Raw genomic sequence first — 20159 nt, forward strand, 5'->3', positions numbered from 1 at the left:
GTGTACCATATACTATAAAATTGTCAAACCTCAAATCCAAGTCGATATGAGAAAAGCAGATGGTCCATTTCATCTCACCAATTCGTGTCATATCAAATAATGAAAGGACTAGATGATACGTGGACATCAAACTATTGTAGTATTTGTTATCTATCACTATCACCACGATCCAATCGCATAATTCAGAATCTTGAAACAGTATCACTTTACTACAAAACCGCTCTCATTTCAAGGATATTAACAGTAATATTTTGAAAATAAATAGTAACACTTTTACCATTTTTTACATATAAAAAGAAACTAAAGTGATATCGCTAAAAATGGTTTGCAAATGACATTCACACTATATAAAGTATAAACTCATGGGTTCCATTAAATGGATCCAAAAAGGGTTGTTATGTTTATGCATGGCCTTACATGATACTTATAAAGCCCAACGTTAAACGTTATTTTCTCAATACACTGTAATTGTGGGTTTTATTGGTTGAACACTTTTTATTGGCCTCCCTTCGTTTGCATATCTTCTCTAACTGAGCAGAATTTTCATTGATTTTTCTTGTTTATAAAATTTGTTTCCTTTTTTTATATATAGCACAACAGGGCAATCATAAAGATAATAAAAATAAAGACGAACAAATAAAAACTAAAAGCACTTATTATAATAATAATAATATTAAAAGAACCCAGCAAGATTTACAAAAATATACTGAGGTCATTACACACAATCAGTTTCGGTCAAAACCTGAACCATTGTTTGCATGACTCTCACTTTCATTTCCAAAGCTAAAATATAATCCGCCGTTTGTCTAAATAGTCCATCCAAACCTTCTGACGATTTGGTGTCTGGAACAAGCTCTTTCAGCATCTTGACTCGTTTATGAATCGCACGACACGGTCTTCTAGAAGCCTCTAGACTCTTTTTCGGTCTGATCATGATCTTCTTCGCAAGGGCCCTTCGTGCTCTTTGTCTTCTCATCAACACCAAAACTGATTCCTTTCTTTGACCTTCTAATGTTACTCCCATTACTGTAAATGATGTAACAATGTTCTTTTGGTTAACTTAATCTGATGAAAGAATGTTGTGTAGACAAGTGATAAGAACTCTATAAAGATGATATAGTAATGATGCATATATGAGATGGCCTTCGTTTATATAGACATAGATAAAGGTCAGTGACCTTTAGATATAACTTAAAACGGAGGTTACTGGTTACAGCTGCTGAGAAGGTTCTCCTTTGTATCCCAAAGGGATTGGATGATATTTGGACACGTGTACAGAGTGATGTTTTTGTTATTGAGTTTTTAAATGCTAATATGTATGGATAATTAGGGTTTAGCTTAGATTAGCGTAAATGTCACCAAAATACAACGCGATGCACATGCACTCACATGATTTTCATCATCACGCAACCCTCCTACATGCTTAAAACACCAACTTTCACATCACCCATAAACACCCTGTCCTATTCCTCCTTTGCTCTTTATAATATTTTAAATTCTGCCACCAATTAGTTCGAGTTTAACAAAGTCGGCGAATCAACGATAAGAATGTAACTAGTTTTATGCTTCATTCTTTGTATATAAAATACTTATTATTTTTCACGCAAAGCATGCAGTCAATGTATTAAGAAGGTGGTGCTTGAAATATGATAGGTAGATAATATTAAAGGTAAATATATTAGGGATTTTGTGTATGTATATATTTTTCTGATGCATAAACAATCTCAGAAACATACATCAATCGTTCTGATTTTGCCACAATGCATACAGTTTTAATCTATATCCATTATGATAGATATGATAAGATATGGCTAATTGGTTGTCACGATGCTTTTGCTTTTAGTGAGTTCTTTGCATCTCATTATTTCCAGCTGATATAAGCCGGCACGACTAATTAACAATTAAAAATAAATTAATGCTACAATTACAATAGCACTCACGAGCAGTTTTAGTTTTGTTTTTTAGACAAAGTAGTAACGATGTTGGGGATTGGGTTAAGGTTTTCATTTTTAAAAGACATAAGAACATGCGATATCTTCAATGTTTCTTTGAATTTGTGGACTTCATATTTAAGATCTTTTAAAAAAATAAATCCGGGAGTGGATTTGATTGAAGCATCATAAAAGATTATGTTCTTTGCTCGTCATGTGTTTGTGTACTATTTAAAATAAAAAAAGAGGAAGTAGCAGATTCGTGGAGCGATGTTGATCAGACATCCTCGGAGACTATTAGATTCAATGTATATATCCACCATCGCCGTCAACACGAAACGTTGAACTTAATAATTCTCTTAGACATATACGTACGTCTCATAATTAATTATATAAATTTGAATAATTGAGAGAATTAGATTAACACTAAGCATATGATTGATCAGCGTATGTGTATAGTTTATGAATGACTAGGTAACGTGAAAAGTACCTAACTAATGAAGGTAGGTTTACATATATATATGAACTAGCTAGCCATGATGGAAAGTTTAGTGGTCGAGATTGATCGCGTATTGTATGTATATATAAGCTTAACGTGCATGCACATGTTCTTATATCCTCCCTATTCGTCTAAGCCACTCAAAATATATACTCTCAATTATATTCAAAATTTGTTATTTTATGGTAAAACTCTAAATTTTGCTTAAAGTAAATGGCTAAAGACCGAATGCACATAGATTTAGTATGCACACCATATTCGCGTTTGGCAGTTGTAAAATACTGTAAGAAATAGAAAAAGATTATACCAATCGAATCTAAAAGTTGAATGTTATGTACTTATGTTTACAAGTTACGATCGAGTAGTAATATCCTAAATTTAGAGTGAAAAATATAGCACAAAAATATAGCACATGCTGCTGGGCCAAAAAACTAGAAATGATAGTTGGGTCTGGAGGCCATTTAGAATAATGGATTGAGATTGGCCTTTATGGTTTATGGTCTGATCCATAAACCGACACTTTGATACGATATACAAATTAGGTAGGTATAGCCAATAAGAAGGAAGCTATTCTATCTACAACTAGTGCGTCGGCAGAAATAAAGTTGCCTCTCTTTCTCTCCGAAGGAGATTTGCATTAGAGAAGAGTCATATTACATGTTTTGTGCGTGAATCTAATTCATATGCTCATGTAATAATCCTATCTTGTTGTTGGATTAGATTCACGCACAAACTCGTAATCTGTCTTTTCAAAATTTATTTTGTAGATCTGTGTTCGGAATCAATATCTTTGTTTTCGATTTTTTTTTATTGATGAGTGATGATGATTGTTATAGGGATTTTAGATTGTGTTTAATGCGATTCGAAATCAAGATCTAGTTTTCTATTTTGGGAAACAAAAGGTACTATTACTATGTTTGGTATGAATCGATTGGCGAGCCATGGAAGTGATATCGTTTCTATTTATGCATCTTCTTTAACCGTCTATCTGGGTAGATTTATTATATTGTGTGTGACTTAATTTACAATTTAGTTTAGTTCTGTTCTGGTTCTTGTAATGATATTATTGTGTTGTTGTAATTAATCTCAACACACACAAGGTTGTGTGTTTCTTTCAATTTAGAAACAAACTTGTTTAATGATCCTTCGTAACAACATTACTAGAATAAGAAAGCTCCAACTATGCTCTGATTATAATGGGTTTATATGTTCCTCTCAAGAGGGCCTTAAATTGTTACGTTGAACAAGGATTGTGGCCATCGCCGTACGTCACGTGTGATGATGTTATAAGAGTAGAGGTCGTGTGATATGATTAATGCTCACGTGTGATATATCATACTACCTATGGTGAAGATTGTGGAATCTTTACCGTTTTGATACCAGAGAGTGATTTTGGTCTTAAATCATTTTAAAAGAAAGAATTCATGGTGGGAACTCACTCGAATACATTGTAATTTTAACCCTTTTTTCACTTTGCGATCACACAAAACCTTTTTATTTCTATCTTTCGAATCGCTTTCCTCGCAAGCTAGCAAACAACACATGTGGCGTTTAGAAGATATTCGAGAGCATAAATAATTTTTTTTTCAAGACCAATGATACAACAAGACTGTAATATTACACTTGCAAAGTGCTTTGGAACTCAGTCTAGTAACTTCTGGAACAGTTTTACCAGTCCTCTTATTCTTTTGAAAATTTAATTAATCATTTTAAAAGAAAGAACTTATGGAATTATGGTGGGAACTCACTCGAGTAAGTTTTGTTTGATGTATTGCTTTGTTCTTTAAACCCTTTTTTCACCACCTTATTTGCACTTTGCGATCACACAGAACGTTTATTTCTATCTTTTGCATCGTTTTCCTAGTAAACAAACACATGTGACATTAAGAAGATATTCGAGAGCGTAAATAAATGTTTTTCAAGACAAATGATACAACAAGACTCTGTAAAAACACTTGCAACCATTACTAAACGCAATCAATTATCCCAACCAGACCTCCTTTTCCTCTCTCTTGGTCGCTCTTCAGAACTGTAACAGCAAGATCAGATTAAATCAGCCAACAACACTAGATCAAACCTAGCAAGTAAAGAAAAACAGTGAAACTAAAAAGGAATCAAACCTCTGTGGATTCTTTTGACTGGCGTTATGTAATGAAGCATTATGACTAGCTGCTACTGGTGGAGCTTGAGTCTGAGTTCTACCCATGTCCCCACCAATGGTTCCACCTGAGACAAATCCCATTAGGGATGGTCTCTTGTTCGGATAGCCTTGGCTTCCTGGGTTTGATGGTGTAGCAGCCACAAAACTATTCTTGAATTGGGCCATTACTCCCGTTCTCACAGAATTGATTACCCCCTTTCTACTTGGTGCAGCTTGAGACGGTGTCCCACATGATTCCGAGTTGAATCCAATACCGAGACCAAAATCAACTCCTCGTACTCCTCTATTTCCACCACCACCACCTCGTCCTCGACCTTTCTTCCCACCTATGCAACAAGAGATTCAAATATCATGCACGGCTCTTTGCATAGATTATCTCAATCGACAAAAACGCATATGCACATTAACCACAGATCATGCCCGTCAATTCAAATCTAATAAAAATATGCTTACCTCCTTTTCTTCCGTCACGCTTGGACTTGAATCGTCCATCCTATTGATTTGCAAAGGTAAATTTACTCAAAACAATCATGAAACTAGAGTGGTGGAATGGAGCTAGTAGGATGAACAATCATAGCATGAATAGAAGATAATAGAAATAAAATGGAGCTGTTATTTACCTTCATGGCGAGATCCATGAGTTCTGGAGGCACATTCTGACCAGCAGCAACCAGACTGTTTATCAACTCACCAGCAAATCTAGCCTCTCTCTGCGTAACAAGTGTGTAGGCAACCCCGTCTTTGTCACCAGCACGACCTGTTCTACCAATACGATGCACATGCATGTCCATGTCTTTTGCAGTGTCGTAGTTAACCACTGTCTTCAGCGACTTGATGTCAAGACCTCGGGCAGCAACATCGGTCGCAACTAGCACATGGTAGATTCCAGATTTGAACTTCTGCAGAGTTTCCATTCGTGATGCCTGGTCTTTATCACCGTGAAGGGCAGCAACTTTAAAAGCATTCAGAGTAAGCTGAGCTTCTATCTCATCCACAGTGGCTTTTTTAGAAGCGAACACTAACACGTCACCCTCATCAATCATTCCAGGTAGCTTCTCAAGTAGCCAAGGAAGTTTATCAGCATCTGATGGTATTACATTGACAACCTGTGTGATATCCTCATTAGCCATCCCAGCTTCACCAACTGTGACTCTAATAGGATCTGAAAGGATCTCCCTAGCTAACTTCTCAACTTTCCAAGGCATAGTGGCTGAGAAGAGCAACGTCTGACGATCCGGACGAATCTGACCAACGATAGACCTCACTTGCGGCTCAAAACCGAGGTCAAACATCCGATCAGCCTCGTCAAGAACCAAATAAGATGCTCTCATCATCGTCAAAGCCTTCATCTTCAGCATGTCTATCAACCTTCCAGGAGTAGCAACAACAATCTCGCATCCCGCCTTGAGTTCTCTAAACTGCTCATGTTTCCCCATTCCACCGTACACAGCAGAGACTCGCAAGCCATATGCTTTCGAAAACTTCTTAGCTTCCAAGTAAATCTGATGAGCCAGCTCTCTGGTTGGAGCGCATATGACACCGATAGGACCTTCTTCTCTCCGAAGCTCAGGCTGATCCATAATATGAACAATCATTGGAAGAACAAAAGCTGCAGTCTTCCCTGAACCAGTCTTGGCTATACCAATAACATCTCTACCAGATAACACAACTGGTAAAGCCTGACACTGGATGGTTGTTGGTTTCTCATAAGCTTGTTTCTTGATAGCACTCATGATCTGTGAAGAAAAGCCACAATCCTCAAAGGTCTTTACTGCCCTAGGAACATCGAAACCCGAAACACGAATCCCCAAACTATGACGATAATCCAAAGCTTCTTGCTCACTCATTCCTAGATAACGAAGAGACTGATCAGTTAAATGAATCTATAACACACACAGATAGAGAGTGACTGAGTAAGACTTACTTGATATTGCTTCAACCTCCTCGTAGAAGTCCTTGTTAATCGGTTCGTAGTCGATTGAGCTATGATCAAGAGCTTGAATAGGCTCGATCTTCCTTTTATCGACAACAATCGGATTATCATCGGAGTCGTACTCAAGCATCCCCGCATCTACAGCCTTGGCCGCAGCGTACACCTCCTCGTCGGAGTTGTAGCCCGCGTTAAGCGCGTCGGCGGCTAGCGTGAGTCCCAGATCCTTCTTGGCCTTGAGGAAACTCACGACATGGTCGTCGTCTTCGTCGTCGTCCTTGTACCTCTCGGCTTTCGCCTTTGGTTTGGGAGGCGGAGCAGACTTCATCTCCTCGTGGATTCCTTCCATGAATGCGTCTAGCGGATCGATCTCGTCGTCATCGTCACCACCGTTAGTTGCCGCAGAGGCGCCGTTCTGGACGTCGTCTTCGTCCTCCTCGTTCTCGATGAAATCGATGTTATCTACATCGGCGTCTTCTGAGTTATCTCCGCCGCGAAACCGATGAGACATGACTTTGAATTTGTTCTTTCAGCAAAATTTAGGGATTTGTGTGTTTTTTTTGTTTTCCCCGGCGAGCGATATATGTAAACTGGAGAAGGACAGTCTCAGGTTTGCCGACTTACGAATGATTGGTAACAATGGGCCTTTGAGAAGCATTTATTTTATTAAAGGCCCATATACACAATTCCGTAGTATCATTTTATAAGAAGGCCCATATATAAGTTCTCTCTATAATACAAGCTTAGCAGCAGAAAAGGAAATGAAAGAGATGAGAGGAAAAAAAAGGGACTTCGAGTTAAGTTCAGAGTCGGCTCACCGAGTCAAATGCTGTCCAAAGGGGGAAGGGAGCAGCAAAATCCAAACCGGTCCGTATATATATAACCCGATAAAAAAGGGATCTTTTGATTTTTTTTTCGTTTTTGGTTGGGAGTGTGTAAAAAGAAAAGAAAAAAGAGAGATGGAGAAGGAGAAGGAGATAATAAGTCTCTCACCTCTTTACTACTACTACGACTACTCTTCTCCTCTCCTTGTTGTCTTAAACCTTTTTCCCGACTCTTTCCCTAACCCTAATTCTTCTTCTCCTTCTACAATTCAATCCTCGATTTTTTTCCCCCAAAATTATATTTACGGGTTTCCGATTCTCATCAGCATCTTCTTCTTCTTCTTCTACATCCTCTCAGATCGTCGTTGCTGAGCAATCTAGGTATTCTTCAGCTGCGTCTTTTTTTAATTCGATTCTTTGTTGTGATGATGATGATCGTATATAGTTTGAAAGCTTGTACCTTTCGTGTAATTAACTTACTTGATGGGTTCCTCTTCATTTTGTTGTTGATTCGTATTGGTTTCCCGATCCGTGGATTCGCTAGATAGATTGATGATCACTCGTTTTGATTGTTTTTGGATTCTGATTTTGATTTCAATTTCAATTCATTCTCAACTAGATTATTTCTCCTTTTTTGTGTGATCCATCTCTTTGCTTACTTGGTACATGTGATCTGCCTAAAAGAGTGTATATGCCGCCTCTCTACAATGGAACCTAATGGTGGTGGTATGAATAATAATACTGTGAGGAAGAAACGTAGCTTGACTTGTCGTCGTCCTCGCCTTGACGGATCCACTCCTTCGGATAACTTGAGCAAGATCTCCAGTGATGATATACCTGCATTCGACACTAACCCTACCAGGAAAGAGTTTAGTCTTAGCCACTGTATCTCAAGGGCTGATTCTATTGCTGAATCCCAGAGAGGAAATAATGCACCTACTCTTCGCAGAGAGATCAACAAACGCTCCACTGAAGCTGTGCTTTCACCTGCTAGCCGCCAAGATGAAGGTAATGGCAGGATCAATGGAAAGGCAACTGCTTTGGGTGGCGAAACGAAGAAAATGAAGCTTAAGATCAGCGGTGGTGGTGTGAGTCGGCTTGTTCATGCTAATGGTTCATCTCGAAAGCCTTCAAAACCGGTGAATCATACTACTAACAACGAATATCGAGAGGTAAAGTATCTTACTATGATATATATTGACAGAGCTCAAGTTGTGGTCCTCCAAAGTATTAATATTTATATACTACTTCCAGATCATCATTTTGCATTGAGTTTCTTTTTTGGTAAATGCTTTGGACAGCCCCAAAAGAGAGTCTACCATTCACCTAAAACGATGTTTTTTGACAGTGTAGAGACCGTAGGCTCATGCTAATATATCGTTTGACATTTAATATCAGGAAAGTTCAGATTCCCCTCTAGTTAACAAAACTGGTCTCGGAGGTGTCACTAGGAATGCTGAGAAAGACGAATGTATGACAGGGAGGAGAAGACAAGGGGAGCCGCCAAGTGGCTCGGTTCGCAAAAGCAAAAGAGCCAACAAGAAGCGGGGGTTCAATAGCGATGATGACAGTGATGATGAGATCCGATATTTGGAGAAACTCAAGTATAGGAATGTCTCAGTGTGTAATGAAGAGACTGAGTCAGGGAAGAGACAATTGAAGCCATCTAATGGGGGAAATTCTGGTAAGAAGAAAACTGCATCTGAAAAGGCTTTCAAAGACATGGATTATGAGGAGGAACTTGATCCGGTGGCTGATGAAAAGGAGATTGGTAATGAGGTTAAGAGGGAATCGACTTTGACTAGTCGCCAACGAGCCCTTGCTTCTGCATCTGGCAAATCAAGCGCGATTGAGTTTCCTGATGGATTACCTCCTACTGCATCGAGAAGTATGTGTTCTTTTATTTTTTTTGCTTCAGATTCATAAGTATATATCTCAATAATGGTTGGTAATGTATTGTGATAAATTATGCTGAAAATAAAATAGGGAAAAAGGAGAATCTTTCAGAGATGGAGCAGCAACTAAAGAAGGCAGAAGCTGCTCAAAAGCGAAAAGTTCAGATTGAGAAGGCTGCAAGGGAGTCTGAGGTTAGTGTTTTTTTTTTCTGTTTCTCTATCGTCGCTATGAGTATTTAAAATAGGCAAATTCATGATAGGGATATGGTCTTGGTTTTGTTTCTACAGGCAGAGGCCATTAGAAAAATTCTAGGCCAAGATTCGAGCAGGAAGAAGCGTGAAGACAAAGTTAAAAAACGACTTGATGAATTGGCACAGGTACTCAGATAAACCCACCTTACTGTTGATATGTTATTTATTTATGAGTAAAGTTTGAGATGCTGAAAAATTGGATTATAAGCGTTGGTTTGATGATAACAGGAGAAAGCTGCACACGAGGAAAGGGCTTCGACAAGCTACATCAGAACAATAATGGGTCCTAATGGAACTACTGTTTCATTTCCCATTGACAAAGTGCCTAGCCTGTTCGATCCCAAACCTTCCGGGTATGGTCTACTCTCTTTTCTACTTTCTCACAAACTCAAATCTGACCACTTCGTCATGAGTTAGTGTCCCTTAGGTAGCTCATGACTTGATTGGATATGATTAACCAAACCACACATGCTACATCAACTTGTTATTTAGATTTATAGATAGGGAAGTGCTTAAATGTTGGTTGATTCTGTTTTCTTTTGTAACGTTTCTTAAAGGAACTCACGAGTTGAAACCTTTGTGATAACAATGTAAAGCGTTTTTGTCTATCTGAAGTTATCCTCCTCCGCGAGAAAATTGTGCGGGACCAGCATGCACCAACCCTTACAGGTATCGTGATTCAAAGACTAAGCTTCCTCTCTGCAGCCTCGAATGTTACAAGGCGGTTCAGGAGCAGCAGCAGCAGCAGACCGTACCAGTTTAGATATTGATTTGATTTTTTTTTTTTTTTGATATAAAAGGTCAGGAACTCAGCTCACTGATTTTATAGAGAATACAGGAAGACATGTTTTAGTTTTTCTTTTGCTTTGCTTTGCTTCAGATTTGTCTGATTAGATAGTTCATTTTCTTTTGCCGTCCATTGGCTTTTTACAAAACAATCACTTCATAGCAGTTAATATAATACAATTCTCCATCAGATTCTTTAATAATACTAATAAACTACATATTAAGTAGACATGATACAAAAATGCTCTCTATTATTGAAGCGAGCTTGATGGGGGCGCAGTACGCCAGCGTTTCTGTGTTTGCGTCGCTCTAAAGTTATCGTTTCTCCTTGATATATATTTTGTTTGTTTTGTGTAGTTGACAATTTCTGAAGACAAGTCAGAAGAAACTTGTACATTGGAAAGAATAAAGGCAAATGATTTCTAATCACTCTTTTTATCTGCTTTAAATAATCAAGTCATCTCTAATTATGCGTATGATTATGTAAACGTATTTTATAATGTATTTATTTTCTATAAATATCTTTATATGCATGATTCGTTTTCATCAAACCTAACTTGAAACTATAGACATGGCACCCACTCCTTGATCTTTCCTTCAAACATAAACATTCAGTTTTCCACAAAAAGAGATTTATATAAATAAAGACAAAAACTGGCTTTTAACTTGTCCAGCCTTCTTTCACTTTTAGATTAAAAATGAGTATAGCCGGTGGTGGAAAGTGGCGGAGAGAGGCAGAGCAGCTGCTCGTTAAGCCTTTCCGGCTTCTGACAACAACTCTCCTCAGCCTCCTCCTTCCTCTCTCTTTCCTTCTCCTTAGCCGTCTCTCTTCAGCTTCCTTCCTCTTCTCCTTGATCAAGTCTCCTCCGCAAACGGATTCATCTTCTTTCTTCTCTGTCTTTCATTACACGAATCCGGCGATCTTATATGCATTTGTTTCATCAATAAGCGTCTACACGCTAGTTCTTGGTCTAACCACCAAGATCACGGCTACAGATCCCAACCGGTCGATTCCCTTTTATCCACATGTCAGCATAGCGTGGCTCACGCTCTTCCTTGTTCAAATCTCCGTCGGTTTAGGCCTCGAAGGAACCAACTCGGACGGTTTAATAATTGGGAGCGAACGTAACTTCTTGAGCAGGCTAGTGTTTTTCTTTGGTCTTCACGAGGTAATGCTTCTGTGGTGTAGGGTGATCGTGAGACCGGTGGTGGACAGCACGTTGATGGGAGGAGGAGACGCATGTCATCACCGGAGAGAAGAGACGGTGGTGGAGAGAGTGGCTTTGGCCGTGAGCTGTGGTACGTTGTGGTGGTGGAAGCTTCGAGATGAAGTAGAGGTTTTGGTTGGTGTGGCTGAGGCTAAAAGAGCATTGTTGTTGTTGTTACCAATCCATGGTAATGGTAACGGTAGTATGGAAGTGGGAGCGGTTGATTTTGTGAATTGGTGGTTATACTATATGGTTGTAACGATCGGTATGGTTAGGATCGTTAAAGGGTCTTTATGGTTTGGAATGGTATTGCTTTTTGAACAAGGAAGTAGAAGAAGTCCACGTGGCAATACTAGTGCTCATCCTGTTTCTACAGCTTCTCCTGTTCATTATGACGATGAAGGTGACACTAAAGTGTAAGCAACCATTGGTTATAATAACTCAACTTATAAGTGGAATGCATTTTTATTTTTTTGGGTTCAAGTTGATTTTTGTAATGCAAAAGATGTTAATGATTGATTGTATACTAGAGATTAAATGAAAGTTGATAAAGAGAGGCTTTACATCAAATTTTAATAGAATCATAAAAGAGATCATTAGCAGATACTGCTTAAGAAGAGATTAACACTAAACAGAGTCTAAAACACAGCTTCAACAAGTATGTGTCTCTTCTTAGAGCCAAACCCAACAATGTGGTTTAGATAAACTCTTCCTTCCTTCACAGTAGCTGACGAGACTATCCGGTGAACCATACCGGTACTGAACCAACCTGTCACAGTAGCTGTCCGCCACCCGTCCGAGCTCTCAACCAATTTCGCAGAAGGACTACCTGAAAACACTCCGTAGTAGTTGTCTTAAATTCATTGGCAAAGACAAATAAAAATGAGAACAACTTTATGAGAGACATTAAAGACTCACTACCTGCAACAACAATCTTAGTGGGAGACAACAACTCAAGCCCATCACCAAACCTCAACGTGCCACCAGTAACTCCAACGACAGAGACCTTACTATTACTATCATCCCCATCAGCAGCAGTCAGGTCGATTTTGTATAATAAACCGGAGAAAGTGTGGATGACGATAAGGAAACCATCAGGGTGATAAACAATGCCGTTAAGAGCGACGAGGTTATTGTACCATCCAGGTGGAGTGAAGAGAGGGCTCTCAATGGTCGACACAATCTTTCCATTGACATCAACTTTCCATATTTTACTGCCTTTTGCATCCGTAACATAAGCATTGCCTTGTGCATCAACAGCTACATCGTCCGCAAACGATCTCTCTCCACCTACATTATTCATTAAACACACATTTAAAAACAAATAAAAGCTTTTTGTCTTGTGGTGTTTCACAGAGAGCTTACTCTGGCCGCTAAGCTCAGCAAGGAAGACGCGGCGCCACGTGGACATATCATAGGCAGCTAAAGCGCTATAACGGTTTCCAAGCAAATCGGCTACAGCTACGAGGAGACGGTTCCTGCGGCGGTCGATGACGATTCCTAGTGAAGCGTTTCCGGCGAGGTCAACGTCTTTGACCAAAGTGATTTCCCGAAGAACGTCGTCGCTGTTACCGCCGTCGGAAGGAACGACCTCGCCGATTCCTCCTCCGTCCATGAAGGAGACGAGGAATCTCCGGCCAGCGTCGTCCCATTTAGCGCACTCGCGGAAGAAGCCGGAGCTCTGGTAAGAGAACACGTGCGTCGAGGGGACGGCTCGCTCGAGGGAAATGAGGTAAGCGATGGGAACGGCGGAGATGACGAGGAAGAGAGCGACGGAGAAACGGCCGGAGGAAAAGGACGGCGACATTTTTTTTTTGAAAATAAGCGAAGAGAGGACGTTGGAGATTGGGTACAAACGAGTACGACAAATAGAGACCCGAGAGACCTTAAGTAAAGTGTGGAACACAAAGTTGGTGAGCGAGCGAACAGGTTCGGTTGGACTGAAGACATTTTGGAAAAGTGGGGCCTACTATTTGGTGGCCCGTTAAATGTATTAATGGGCCCGGGGTAGTGTATCTAGAATTCAATACTAATAATTATACAAGCCTGAGACTCTCCGTTGTACCTTTTTTGCCAATTGAATGCAAAGACTTTTCTAGGAATGTTAGGATTTGCATTGAAGCTTACTTGTTGATATTAGATACGATTGTCTGGCCATTTATCATACTAAAGAGAGAAAAATATCTTACCCGTCTTAATTTTATTTTCTAATCTAAGTGGCTATTTACTTAGGCCTACCAACCTTGAACTGGGGAGTTTAGAAGAATATGGCCTCAAGTGGGGCCGCCAAAAGAAAATATATGTCCGAATTATCACATGGGATGTTCTGTTATTTCATCGTTAATTTCATTGCGGGAATTTAGTCTCTGATATTTCTTTTTTGTGGGTGTAAATTTTGGATGGCTTGATTGGTATTAATCCAAAAGTATTTGAGATCTCCCAGTTTCACTGGTCACTAATTGCCTCAAGAGGGATGATGATCCTATACAACTTGAGCTAAAGTGTTTATTTTTGTTTAAAAGCAGAACTGCTGTTATATAGAAGAGACTCAACCGTTGTCTTATCTGATTTGGTTGTGCATTACATTTTAGTGAATGTTTGATCTTCTATGTTTGTATATCTAGTTGACTGTAGCAGTTTTATAGGTTGTGAAGGAGTTAATCATCGGTATGGCACTCGGTTTGGCTGCTGGTGGTCTTTGGAAGATGCATCACTGGAACGAACAGAGGAAAACCAGAGCTTTCTATGACTTGCTTGAGAGAGAGTTGAGATCAGTGTTATTGCCGCTGAAGAGTAATAAAGACAAAGATGGATGATGTCGAACACTCTTTTTTTTACTGTTTCTTAAATAACCCTGAAGATGAGTTTGGATTTTTGTGAGAAATAAACGAATCGGAGAATGGAAATTGTTAGATTTCATAAACAGACACAAATGTCATGTTGATCTATCGGACAATTCTCTTGTTACCCGAGGAACTTCACAAAAAAAAGGTTTAATATTGTTGAAACTTATTCATGCATGCAAGTAGTTATTTCACTCGACAAAGAGTGTTTTATGAGTCCGAATGTCTTGTGAGAAATATAAATAAAAGATAGTGCTTTGACAAAAAAAAAAAGTTTGACCAAAAAAAAAGGTAGTGCAATAGAATGTTGTATCTGCTCTTGGTGACCAAACCGAGTACGGAGACTGATAATTTACACATGGCATTATCTTAAAGTTTATGACAAAGGCCCATTTGAAGTCAGATCCTGTGATCTATCATAATAAAGATTCTTCTAGTCCCGGGCGGGCCATTTAATAAACAAAGCTAATTATAATAATGGAGGCCTGCGGCCCATCTTAACAGCATAGCGCGACCGGAGCGCTCGATATAAAAAGCGTGACGAGTGTCTGCAATTCTCCCTCAGTTTTTTTTTGGTGCCGTGCCGTGAGTGTTTCGTTTCTTTTGATACACGATTGAAGCCTAATAAAAAACCCCCCTCTCGACTGCGACTGCGACTGCTGGGAAGGAAGTTGCCGGATTACGCCCAGAAGGCGGTGCTTTGTAAGTGTTTTTCGATTTTGAAGATGAGTTAATGAATTTGAGAGATGCTTTGCAAATTGGTGATGACAGTGATGTTGTGGTCAATATGGCTTTCCGATTATTTATGGTATGTTTCCGTCTGGCTTTTTACATATCTTCTTCTTCTTCTTCTTCTGTCTCTTCTTGTCACCGTTATTTAATCTATTCTCAAAGATGGCAGCTGACCAAAACTTCACCAGAGGGCGCAGAAGTGAACTAGTACTCTCTTCCTGTCTCTACTTGGCTTGCAGGTTGGATTCTTATTTCAGATTTCTCTCCCTCAGTTAATATTTTTTTGACCAAAAAACTTTTCCTCATCTGCAGGAAAAAGAAAATTGCGGTTCTTCTTATTGATTTTTCAAGCTACCTTCGAGTTTCCGTGTAAGTTGAGGATTTGTCTACTGACTAATGCGGGGGTAATGGTTTAATTTCAAACTTTTTTTTTGTCTATAGTTACGAGTTAGGTTCTGTCTACTTGCAACTCTGTGAACTGTTCTATATGGTGGATAACCCGAACCGTGAGGACCTTGAGGAGCTTGTTGATCCTTCAATCTTCATTGAACGATTCACAAAAGGTAATTATGTCTTCTTCTTTTGGCTCCCATTCTTTTTTCTTTTCTTTTTTTTTTCTGTAAAAGGGCTTCCATATTAAAATAATGCATAAGTAAAAATACAAGGTATGAGTTTTCACCCATAAGTTTGAAAAAGAGTGCAACAAATAAAGAGTGTGAGAGTTCACCCGAGAGAAAGATCCACAAGTGAATCTTAAAAGAGAAGATTCTTTTGGCTCCCATTCTTCTTTTATTTATTTATTTATTAGTTTGGTGTGAACATCAGTCAAATACAAACAACAGTTGTATCAAATTCTTGTTTCATCATACACACACTTACTTGCAGGCTTATTGAAAGGTGGTGCACATGGCAAGAAAACAAAAGAAGATGTCATGAAAACGACCGAGAACATTATCTCAAGTATGAAGAGAGATTGGATGCAGGTGGGACTCGACTCCTCTTTTTTTTAATTTGACTGTTAAAAAAGGATATAGTTACCTTTCTACATGTTCTTTGTCTTAAGAGTAGTTATTGTTCTGGCTTGTGTTAATTGTTGACATTCTATTGGGGCTGCCTTGCAGACTGGCCGGAAACCAAGTGGAATATGTGGAGCAGCAATGTACATAGCTGCCATTTCTCAGGGTATCACCTGCTCGACGACAGATATTGTAAGAATCTGATTTAATTAGCGAATGATATTTGTTGTAAGATTAATAGAGCTAGCAGTGATGTTTAATTCGATTCTGATGTGTGTTTCTCAGGCACACATTGTGCATATGTGTGGAGCAACAATAACCAAAAGATTGAATGAGTTTGCTAATACCGAAGCTGCAAGTTTAACTGTGAGTTATTTCATTTGCACGATATGCTTACAAATCGTTTCTAGTTGTAGAGTTATTCGTTCATTAGATGTTGTCATTATGCAAATTTTTTTTTGCCTCATATTTACTTGTTGATTGTTTTTTCAATTGTTGTTGTACATGCTTGGCTAGGTTGAGGAGCTCGATAAAAGCAAAAGTATACCTTTTACGCCAAGACCAAATTCTGACAAAGAAGTAGTGAACTGTAAACATAAGGATTCACAAAGTTTTGGTTATGGATTATGCAAGGACTGTCACGAAAAGGTAAAGTCTCCAGACTTGTCTCCTTCCATTTTCTTTTAAGCATATGCAACTGGTGACAAATGGCTCCTGAGAGTTGACAATCAGATGCTTTTCTTTTCCAAATTTGTTTCCGCGGCAGTTCATGAAAGTTTCTGGTGGAGTTGTTGGTGGGTCGGATCCTCCTGCTTTCCAGCGAGCAGAGAAAGAGAGAATGGCAAAAGCAGCTAGAGAAGAAAACGAGGGAGGAGGCATTGGTATATATAGCTTAAACAACTATCGAAAATAGATTATTATTATTTTTTTCTTTGTTGGCTAATTGTTTGAGAGCTCTTGAGAATTTTGTGTTGCTGTGTCTGTCTCTCTCAGAGAAAATCGAAGAAGAACCATACTGGAATGCTGAAGCTTCGGATGAATCAGACAATCTTTCTGACCTCGATGGTGACCCTGTGGTGGGTGGGTGGGCAATAGTTTTGCTTCCTTTGTGTTGTATTAGTTTCTAAGTAGAATGTTATAACCTCTGAAGATGGAACATGAAATTGAAAAACTTCTCTTCAGTCTATTTTCCTTGCAACAGTTTTCACTTCACATTTGATTTGATGGTTGGTCACAGGTGGATGGCTGTATTCTTGACGAGGACGAAAAGGTAGCCATGAAGAAATCATGGGAGTTTCTTAACAGAGACTGGCTTAAGGTGATAGAGGATATAATCATTTATCTTCTCTTTATATTTCCTTCTAAATTATTTAGAATCTTACCAAATTTTTTAATTGTTTTGTAGGAGCAAGCAGATAAGGAAGCAGCTCTGAAGACTGCTAGTGAAGCTTTCAACGCGAGCAATGCTAATTGCCCTGAATACGCAAGAAATCTTGTTGAAGCTTCTAAAGCATCTGTGACTAATTCTAGAAAGGTGACTAACTTTGCAGCAGTAGTGTGTTTATGCATGCAAATGCTTTATATTATCAAAGTATCTGACTATACGAATAATAATATGCACAATCTCCACTAATGACCCTAAATATGGTTTATCAATCAAACTCTTGTTCTCTATTCTTTTAGGAAAAGCGAAAAAAACGTGCAGAGGAAGCAAAGAACGCGCCTCCCGCATCCACACCTTTGGAAGCTGTTACCAGAGCGCTTGATAGAAAGGTAACAAAATATATAGCTTTTGAAGAAAAAAAACGTTTGGAATTTTCTCGTGTTTCTGATATTGAGTCTCGAATTCTTAATTACAGAATATCAGTTTCAACTACGAACTTTTGGAAGAGCTCTTAGATACTTCCGTAAGTTTTATTATTATCTTCTCTTCTTGTTTCTTTAGTTCCCATCACTTTCAGGTTTATACAATTTTTTCTTGTTTCAGTCAGGTGAGAAGTCTCACAAGAAATCAAGAACCGAAACAGTTATAGAGAAGAAGAAGAAGGAAGTTGAAATTGAAGAGGAGGAAGAAGAAGAAGCTGAAGAAGATGAAGAACAACCATACGAAATGAACACAGATGAGAAATTCTATGAAGACCAAGTAGAAGAGGAAAAGGATGAGGATGGTTATGATTTTGGATTGTATTAATATATTATCTAATTATATTATATTTTTATTCATTTTTGTTTTGCCGGACTGGTTAAACAAATTTATGTGCATCAGTGTATTATAACAGAGTTATTGAAGTGAAGTTAGTAACTCTTTACAACAAAATCAATAACTAGAAAACACATTACAAAGTGGATATATTATTTTTCTTATTAAAATCAATTCTTGTCTTACTCCACCCGTAAAACCTTTAAAACAGAGTTACCTGATCCGAGCAAAAACCTTAAAAACCAAAAAGTTAGAGAGTGCTTTGAGCTAAAACTTCAGGATGCCTTCGGCGGGCTACCTGATTTACTCCGGTGTACGGTCATTAGACGATAGTCGGATGCTCTTTCGAAGGTGTTCGGATATCAGAATCATTAAAGAAAAAAAAAACCTTAAAGACCAAAAAGCTAGAGAATGAGGTGGTTAGTATTTTGCCACAAGTGTAAGTTTGTATCGTCCTAGTTGTCTCAATGAAGATATTGTTGAGTTATGTTGACTGAGCTTTATATAGATGCTGGAACTTGGTGATTACTTGTGAGACAAGTATGTGCAGAATGATATGGTAGCTGAAGCAAAAACGTGATGGTACGTGAGTTGCTGAGGATATATGATGCAAAGGCCACATGGGCTTTGAATTAATAAGAGAAGTCATGTGGGCCTTGGTGATTTGTACTAAGCCCAATTCCGTGGTTAGGGTTTGGCGTTTGAGTATAAAGACAACGAGACGGTGACTGGAAGTGTTACGCGTCTAGGGTTTATTGAAGATGCACATAGATGTGTGTGACGTCGTCCTACCAGTTGAGAGATCTGGTAGTTTTGTTATAGAGAACTATACTCGTCAAGAAGACAAGGAGTAGTAGTTGCTCTCATCATTGTAATTCTAGATAAGAGTGGTCGGCACGGGTGTGTGCTGGTACCATATAGCAATTGTAGTTGCGATCTTTCTAGTGAATGAGTTCTGGACGTGGTCCCGGGGATGTAGGAAACGAACCTCGTTAACAAATTTCTATGTGTTTTTTTACTTTATGCACTTACATACTTGCTCTCTAACATATTTGCAAAAGAATACATAGATTAGCCACAAATCTGTTCTTACATTTGGTATCAGAGCGGGTTCCCGCTATAGATGTGTCAGATCTAGTTTTGATTCGGGTATGATCCTGGAGATGGTATTTGTGGCTAAGATAGAAGACTTCAGCGAAGGTGTGGAGTAGTCGGAAACGCTAGGGCTGAACGAGAAATATGAAGCCTTGATAATCGACTTCTTACGTCTGTGGGACGTCATGGCAGTGAGAGCTCTATGAAACTATGGCTGCTTTGTTAGAAGTGACGATTTTAAGAACCTAGAAGAGAAATGCAGAGAATCAATGGAGAAGTAAGCTCATGAAGTTGTGGTGTTGACAAGAGGCTAGCCGTCGAAGTTTGAAAAAGGTTTTTGGTGGTTACAAGTGTGTAACTTGGAGATCAAGGAACATATAAAAATGTGTTGGCTTGAGCCTTAACGATGGTTAGAAATTGGTCAGTCGAGATACAACAGGTGTTTGTAGTCTCATAAACCTGATTGAACGACTTGAAGAGAGTGTTCAAATGATTTCTAATACAAGTTCATACTCCGATCTACCAAAGACCACTGAAACGATTCGTAGGAAAGTCTCAAAGGGGGCAGCGTAGAAGATGAAGACGTGTGTTTGTCAAGGCAGATCATTGATCGTATATAAAGTGTGGAGATTTTTTGTAGTGCATGTGGGTGTTTTAGAGGTCAGCGACAACATTTACTGGAAATCGCAGACATGTCATCAAGATTTGATAGAGAGAGAGACAAACTGGCTTGCGCTTGGGATCAATTTAAAAACTTATGAGAAAGAAGAGCTGGTTGTGAGCGTTA

At 38.9% G+C, this 20159-nt stretch overlaps 6 protein-coding genes across 8 annotated transcripts; 3 read left to right on the forward strand and 3 right to left on the reverse strand.

Moving 5' to 3' along the window:
• Nucleotides 1–637: 637 nt before the first annotated feature.
• Nucleotides 638–1207, reverse strand: LOC108809968 (transcription factor UPBEAT1). Its single transcript, XM_018582099.2, has one exon. It carries the CDS (start codon nt 1022–1024, stop codon nt 716–718), a length of 309 nt encoding a protein of 102 aa, XP_018437601.2. The 5' UTR covers nt 1025–1207; the 3' UTR covers nt 638–715.
• A 3044-nt stretch (nt 1208–4251) lies between these two features.
• LOC108813050 (DEAD-box ATP-dependent RNA helicase 24) lies at nt 4252–7114 on the reverse strand. The gene is made up of 5 exons (XM_018585483.2): nt 6516–7114; nt 5212–6440; nt 5045–5084; nt 4551–4917; nt 4252–4459 (listed from the first exon to the last, which is right to left on the reverse strand). Exons 1-5 carry the CDS (start codon nt 7030–7032, stop codon nt 4408–4410), a joined length of 2205 nt encoding a protein of 734 aa, XP_018440985.2. The 5' UTR covers nt 7033–7114; the 3' UTR covers nt 4252–4407.
• A 169-nt stretch (nt 7115–7283) lies between these two features.
• LOC108806543 (uncharacterized) lies at nt 7284–10465 on the forward strand. The gene is made up of 7 exons (XM_018578687.2): nt 7284–7726; nt 8030–8517; nt 8744–9233; nt 9332–9432; nt 9529–9618; nt 9721–9845; nt 10108–10465. Exons 2-7 carry the CDS (start codon nt 8053–8055, stop codon nt 10253–10255), a joined length of 1419 nt encoding a protein of 472 aa, XP_018434189.2. The 5' UTR covers nt 7284–7726; nt 8030–8052; the 3' UTR covers nt 10256–10465.
• Nucleotides 10466–10813: 348 nt separating this feature from the next.
• Nucleotides 10814–12039, forward strand: LOC108806525 (uncharacterized). Its single transcript, XM_018578663.2, has one exon. The coding sequence runs from the start codon at nt 10977–10979 to the stop codon at nt 11904–11906; it is 930 nt and encodes a 309-aa protein (XP_018434165.2). The 5' UTR covers nt 10814–10976; the 3' UTR covers nt 11907–12039.
• LOC108806524 (uncharacterized) lies at nt 11991–13400 on the reverse strand. Of its 2 annotated transcripts, none has more exons than XM_056989530.1 (3): nt 12852–13400; nt 12408–12776; nt 11991–12324 (listed from the first exon to the last, which is right to left on the reverse strand). In XM_056989530.1, the coding sequence occupies exons 1-3, from the start codon at nt 13291–13293 to the stop codon at nt 12125–12127; spliced, it is 1011 nt and encodes a 336-aa protein (XP_056845510.1). In that variant the 5' UTR covers nt 13294–13400; the 3' UTR covers nt 11991–12124. The 2 variants fall into 2 exon arrangements, with proteins under 2 accessions (XP_056845510.1, XP_018434164.2); XM_018578662.2 differs by having other exon boundaries at nt 11991–12315; nt 12852–13396.
• A 1411-nt stretch (nt 13401–14811) lies between these two features.
• On the forward strand, nt 14812–18353 carry LOC108809734 (transcription factor IIIB 60 kDa subunit). Of its 2 annotated transcripts, XM_018581888.2 has the most exons (16): nt 14996–15031; nt 15101–15137; nt 15224–15300; nt 15374–15430; nt 15503–15624; nt 15947–16044; nt 16183–16269; nt 16363–16443; nt 16594–16725; nt 16844–16958; nt 17071–17153; nt 17315–17395; nt 17483–17611; nt 17761–17850; nt 17937–17984; nt 18065–18353. In XM_018581888.2, the coding sequence occupies exons 2-16, from the start codon at nt 15117–15119 to the stop codon at nt 18266–18268; spliced, it is 1425 nt and encodes a 474-aa protein (XP_018437390.2). In that variant the 5' UTR covers nt 14996–15031; nt 15101–15116; the 3' UTR covers nt 18269–18353. The 2 variants fall into 2 exon arrangements, with proteins under 2 accessions (XP_056845890.1, XP_018437390.2); XM_056989910.1 differs by having other exon boundaries at nt 14812–15137.
• The last annotated feature ends 1806 nt before the right edge of the window (nt 18354–20159 follow it).

Source organism: Raphanus sativus, chromosome 6 (genome assembly GCF_000801105.2).
Source record: "Raphanus sativus cultivar WK10039 chromosome 6, ASM80110v3, whole genome shotgun sequence".
Taxonomy (NCBI): Eukaryota; Viridiplantae; Streptophyta; class Magnoliopsida; order Brassicales; family Brassicaceae; genus Raphanus; species Raphanus sativus.

Bases quoted from the DNA above. Each gene is read 5' to 3' on its own strand.
- LOC108809968 (XM_018582099.2), bottom strand. From the start codon at position 1,024: ATGGGAGTAACATTAGAAGGTCAAAGAAAGGAATCAGTTTTGGTGTTG.
- LOC108806525 (XM_018578663.2), top strand. From the start codon at position 10,977: ATGAGTATAGCCGGTGGTGGAAAGTGGCGGAGAGAGGCAGAGCAGCTG.
- LOC108806524 (XM_056989530.1), bottom strand. From the start codon at position 13,293: ATGTCGCCGTCCTTTTCCTCCGGCCGTTTCTCCGTCGCTCTCTTCCTC. The intron at 12,777-12,851 runs GTAAGCTCTCTG...TGAATAATGTAG, and splicing joins TGCTGAGCTTAGCGGCCAGA to GTGGAGAGAGATCGTTTGCG. The intron at 12,325-12,407 runs GTAGTGAGTCTT...ACTACTACGGAG, and splicing joins CACTAAGATTGTTGTTGCAG to TGTTTTCAGGTAGTCCTTCT.
- LOC108806543 (XM_018578687.2), top strand. From the start codon at position 8,053: ATGGAACCTAATGGTGGTGGTATGAATAATAATACTGTGAGGAAGAAA. The intron at 8,518-8,743 runs GTAAAGTATCTT...ATTTAATATCAG, and splicing joins CTAACAACGAATATCGAGAG to GAAAGTTCAGATTCCCCTCT. The intron at 9,846-10,107 runs GTATGGTCTACT...GTCTATCTGAAG, and splicing joins TTCGATCCCAAACCTTCCGG to TTATCCTCCTCCGCGAGAAA.
- LOC108809734 (XM_056989910.1), top strand. From the start codon at position 15,063: ATGAATTTGAGAGATGCTTTGCAAATTGGTGATGACAGTGATGTTGTG. The intron at 15,431-15,502 runs GTAAGTTGAGGA...TTTTGTCTATAG, and splicing joins AGCTACCTTCGAGTTTCCGT to TTACGAGTTAGGTTCTGTCT. The intron at 17,851-17,936 runs GTAACAAAATAT...TCTTAATTACAG, and splicing joins CCAGAGCGCTTGATAGAAAG to AATATCAGTTTCAACTACGA.
- LOC108813050 (XM_018585483.2), bottom strand. From the start codon at position 7,032: ATGTCTCATCGGTTTCGCGGCGGAGATAACTCAGAAGACGCCGATGTA. The intron at 4,918-5,044 runs GTAAGCATATTT...CTTGTTGCATAG, and splicing joins GCGTGACGGAAGAAAAGGAG to GTGGGAAGAAAGGTCGAGGA. The intron at 4,460-4,550 runs GTTTGATTCCTT...TTGCTGTTACAG, and splicing joins AGTCAAAAGAATCCACAGAG to TTCTGAAGAGCGACCAAGAG.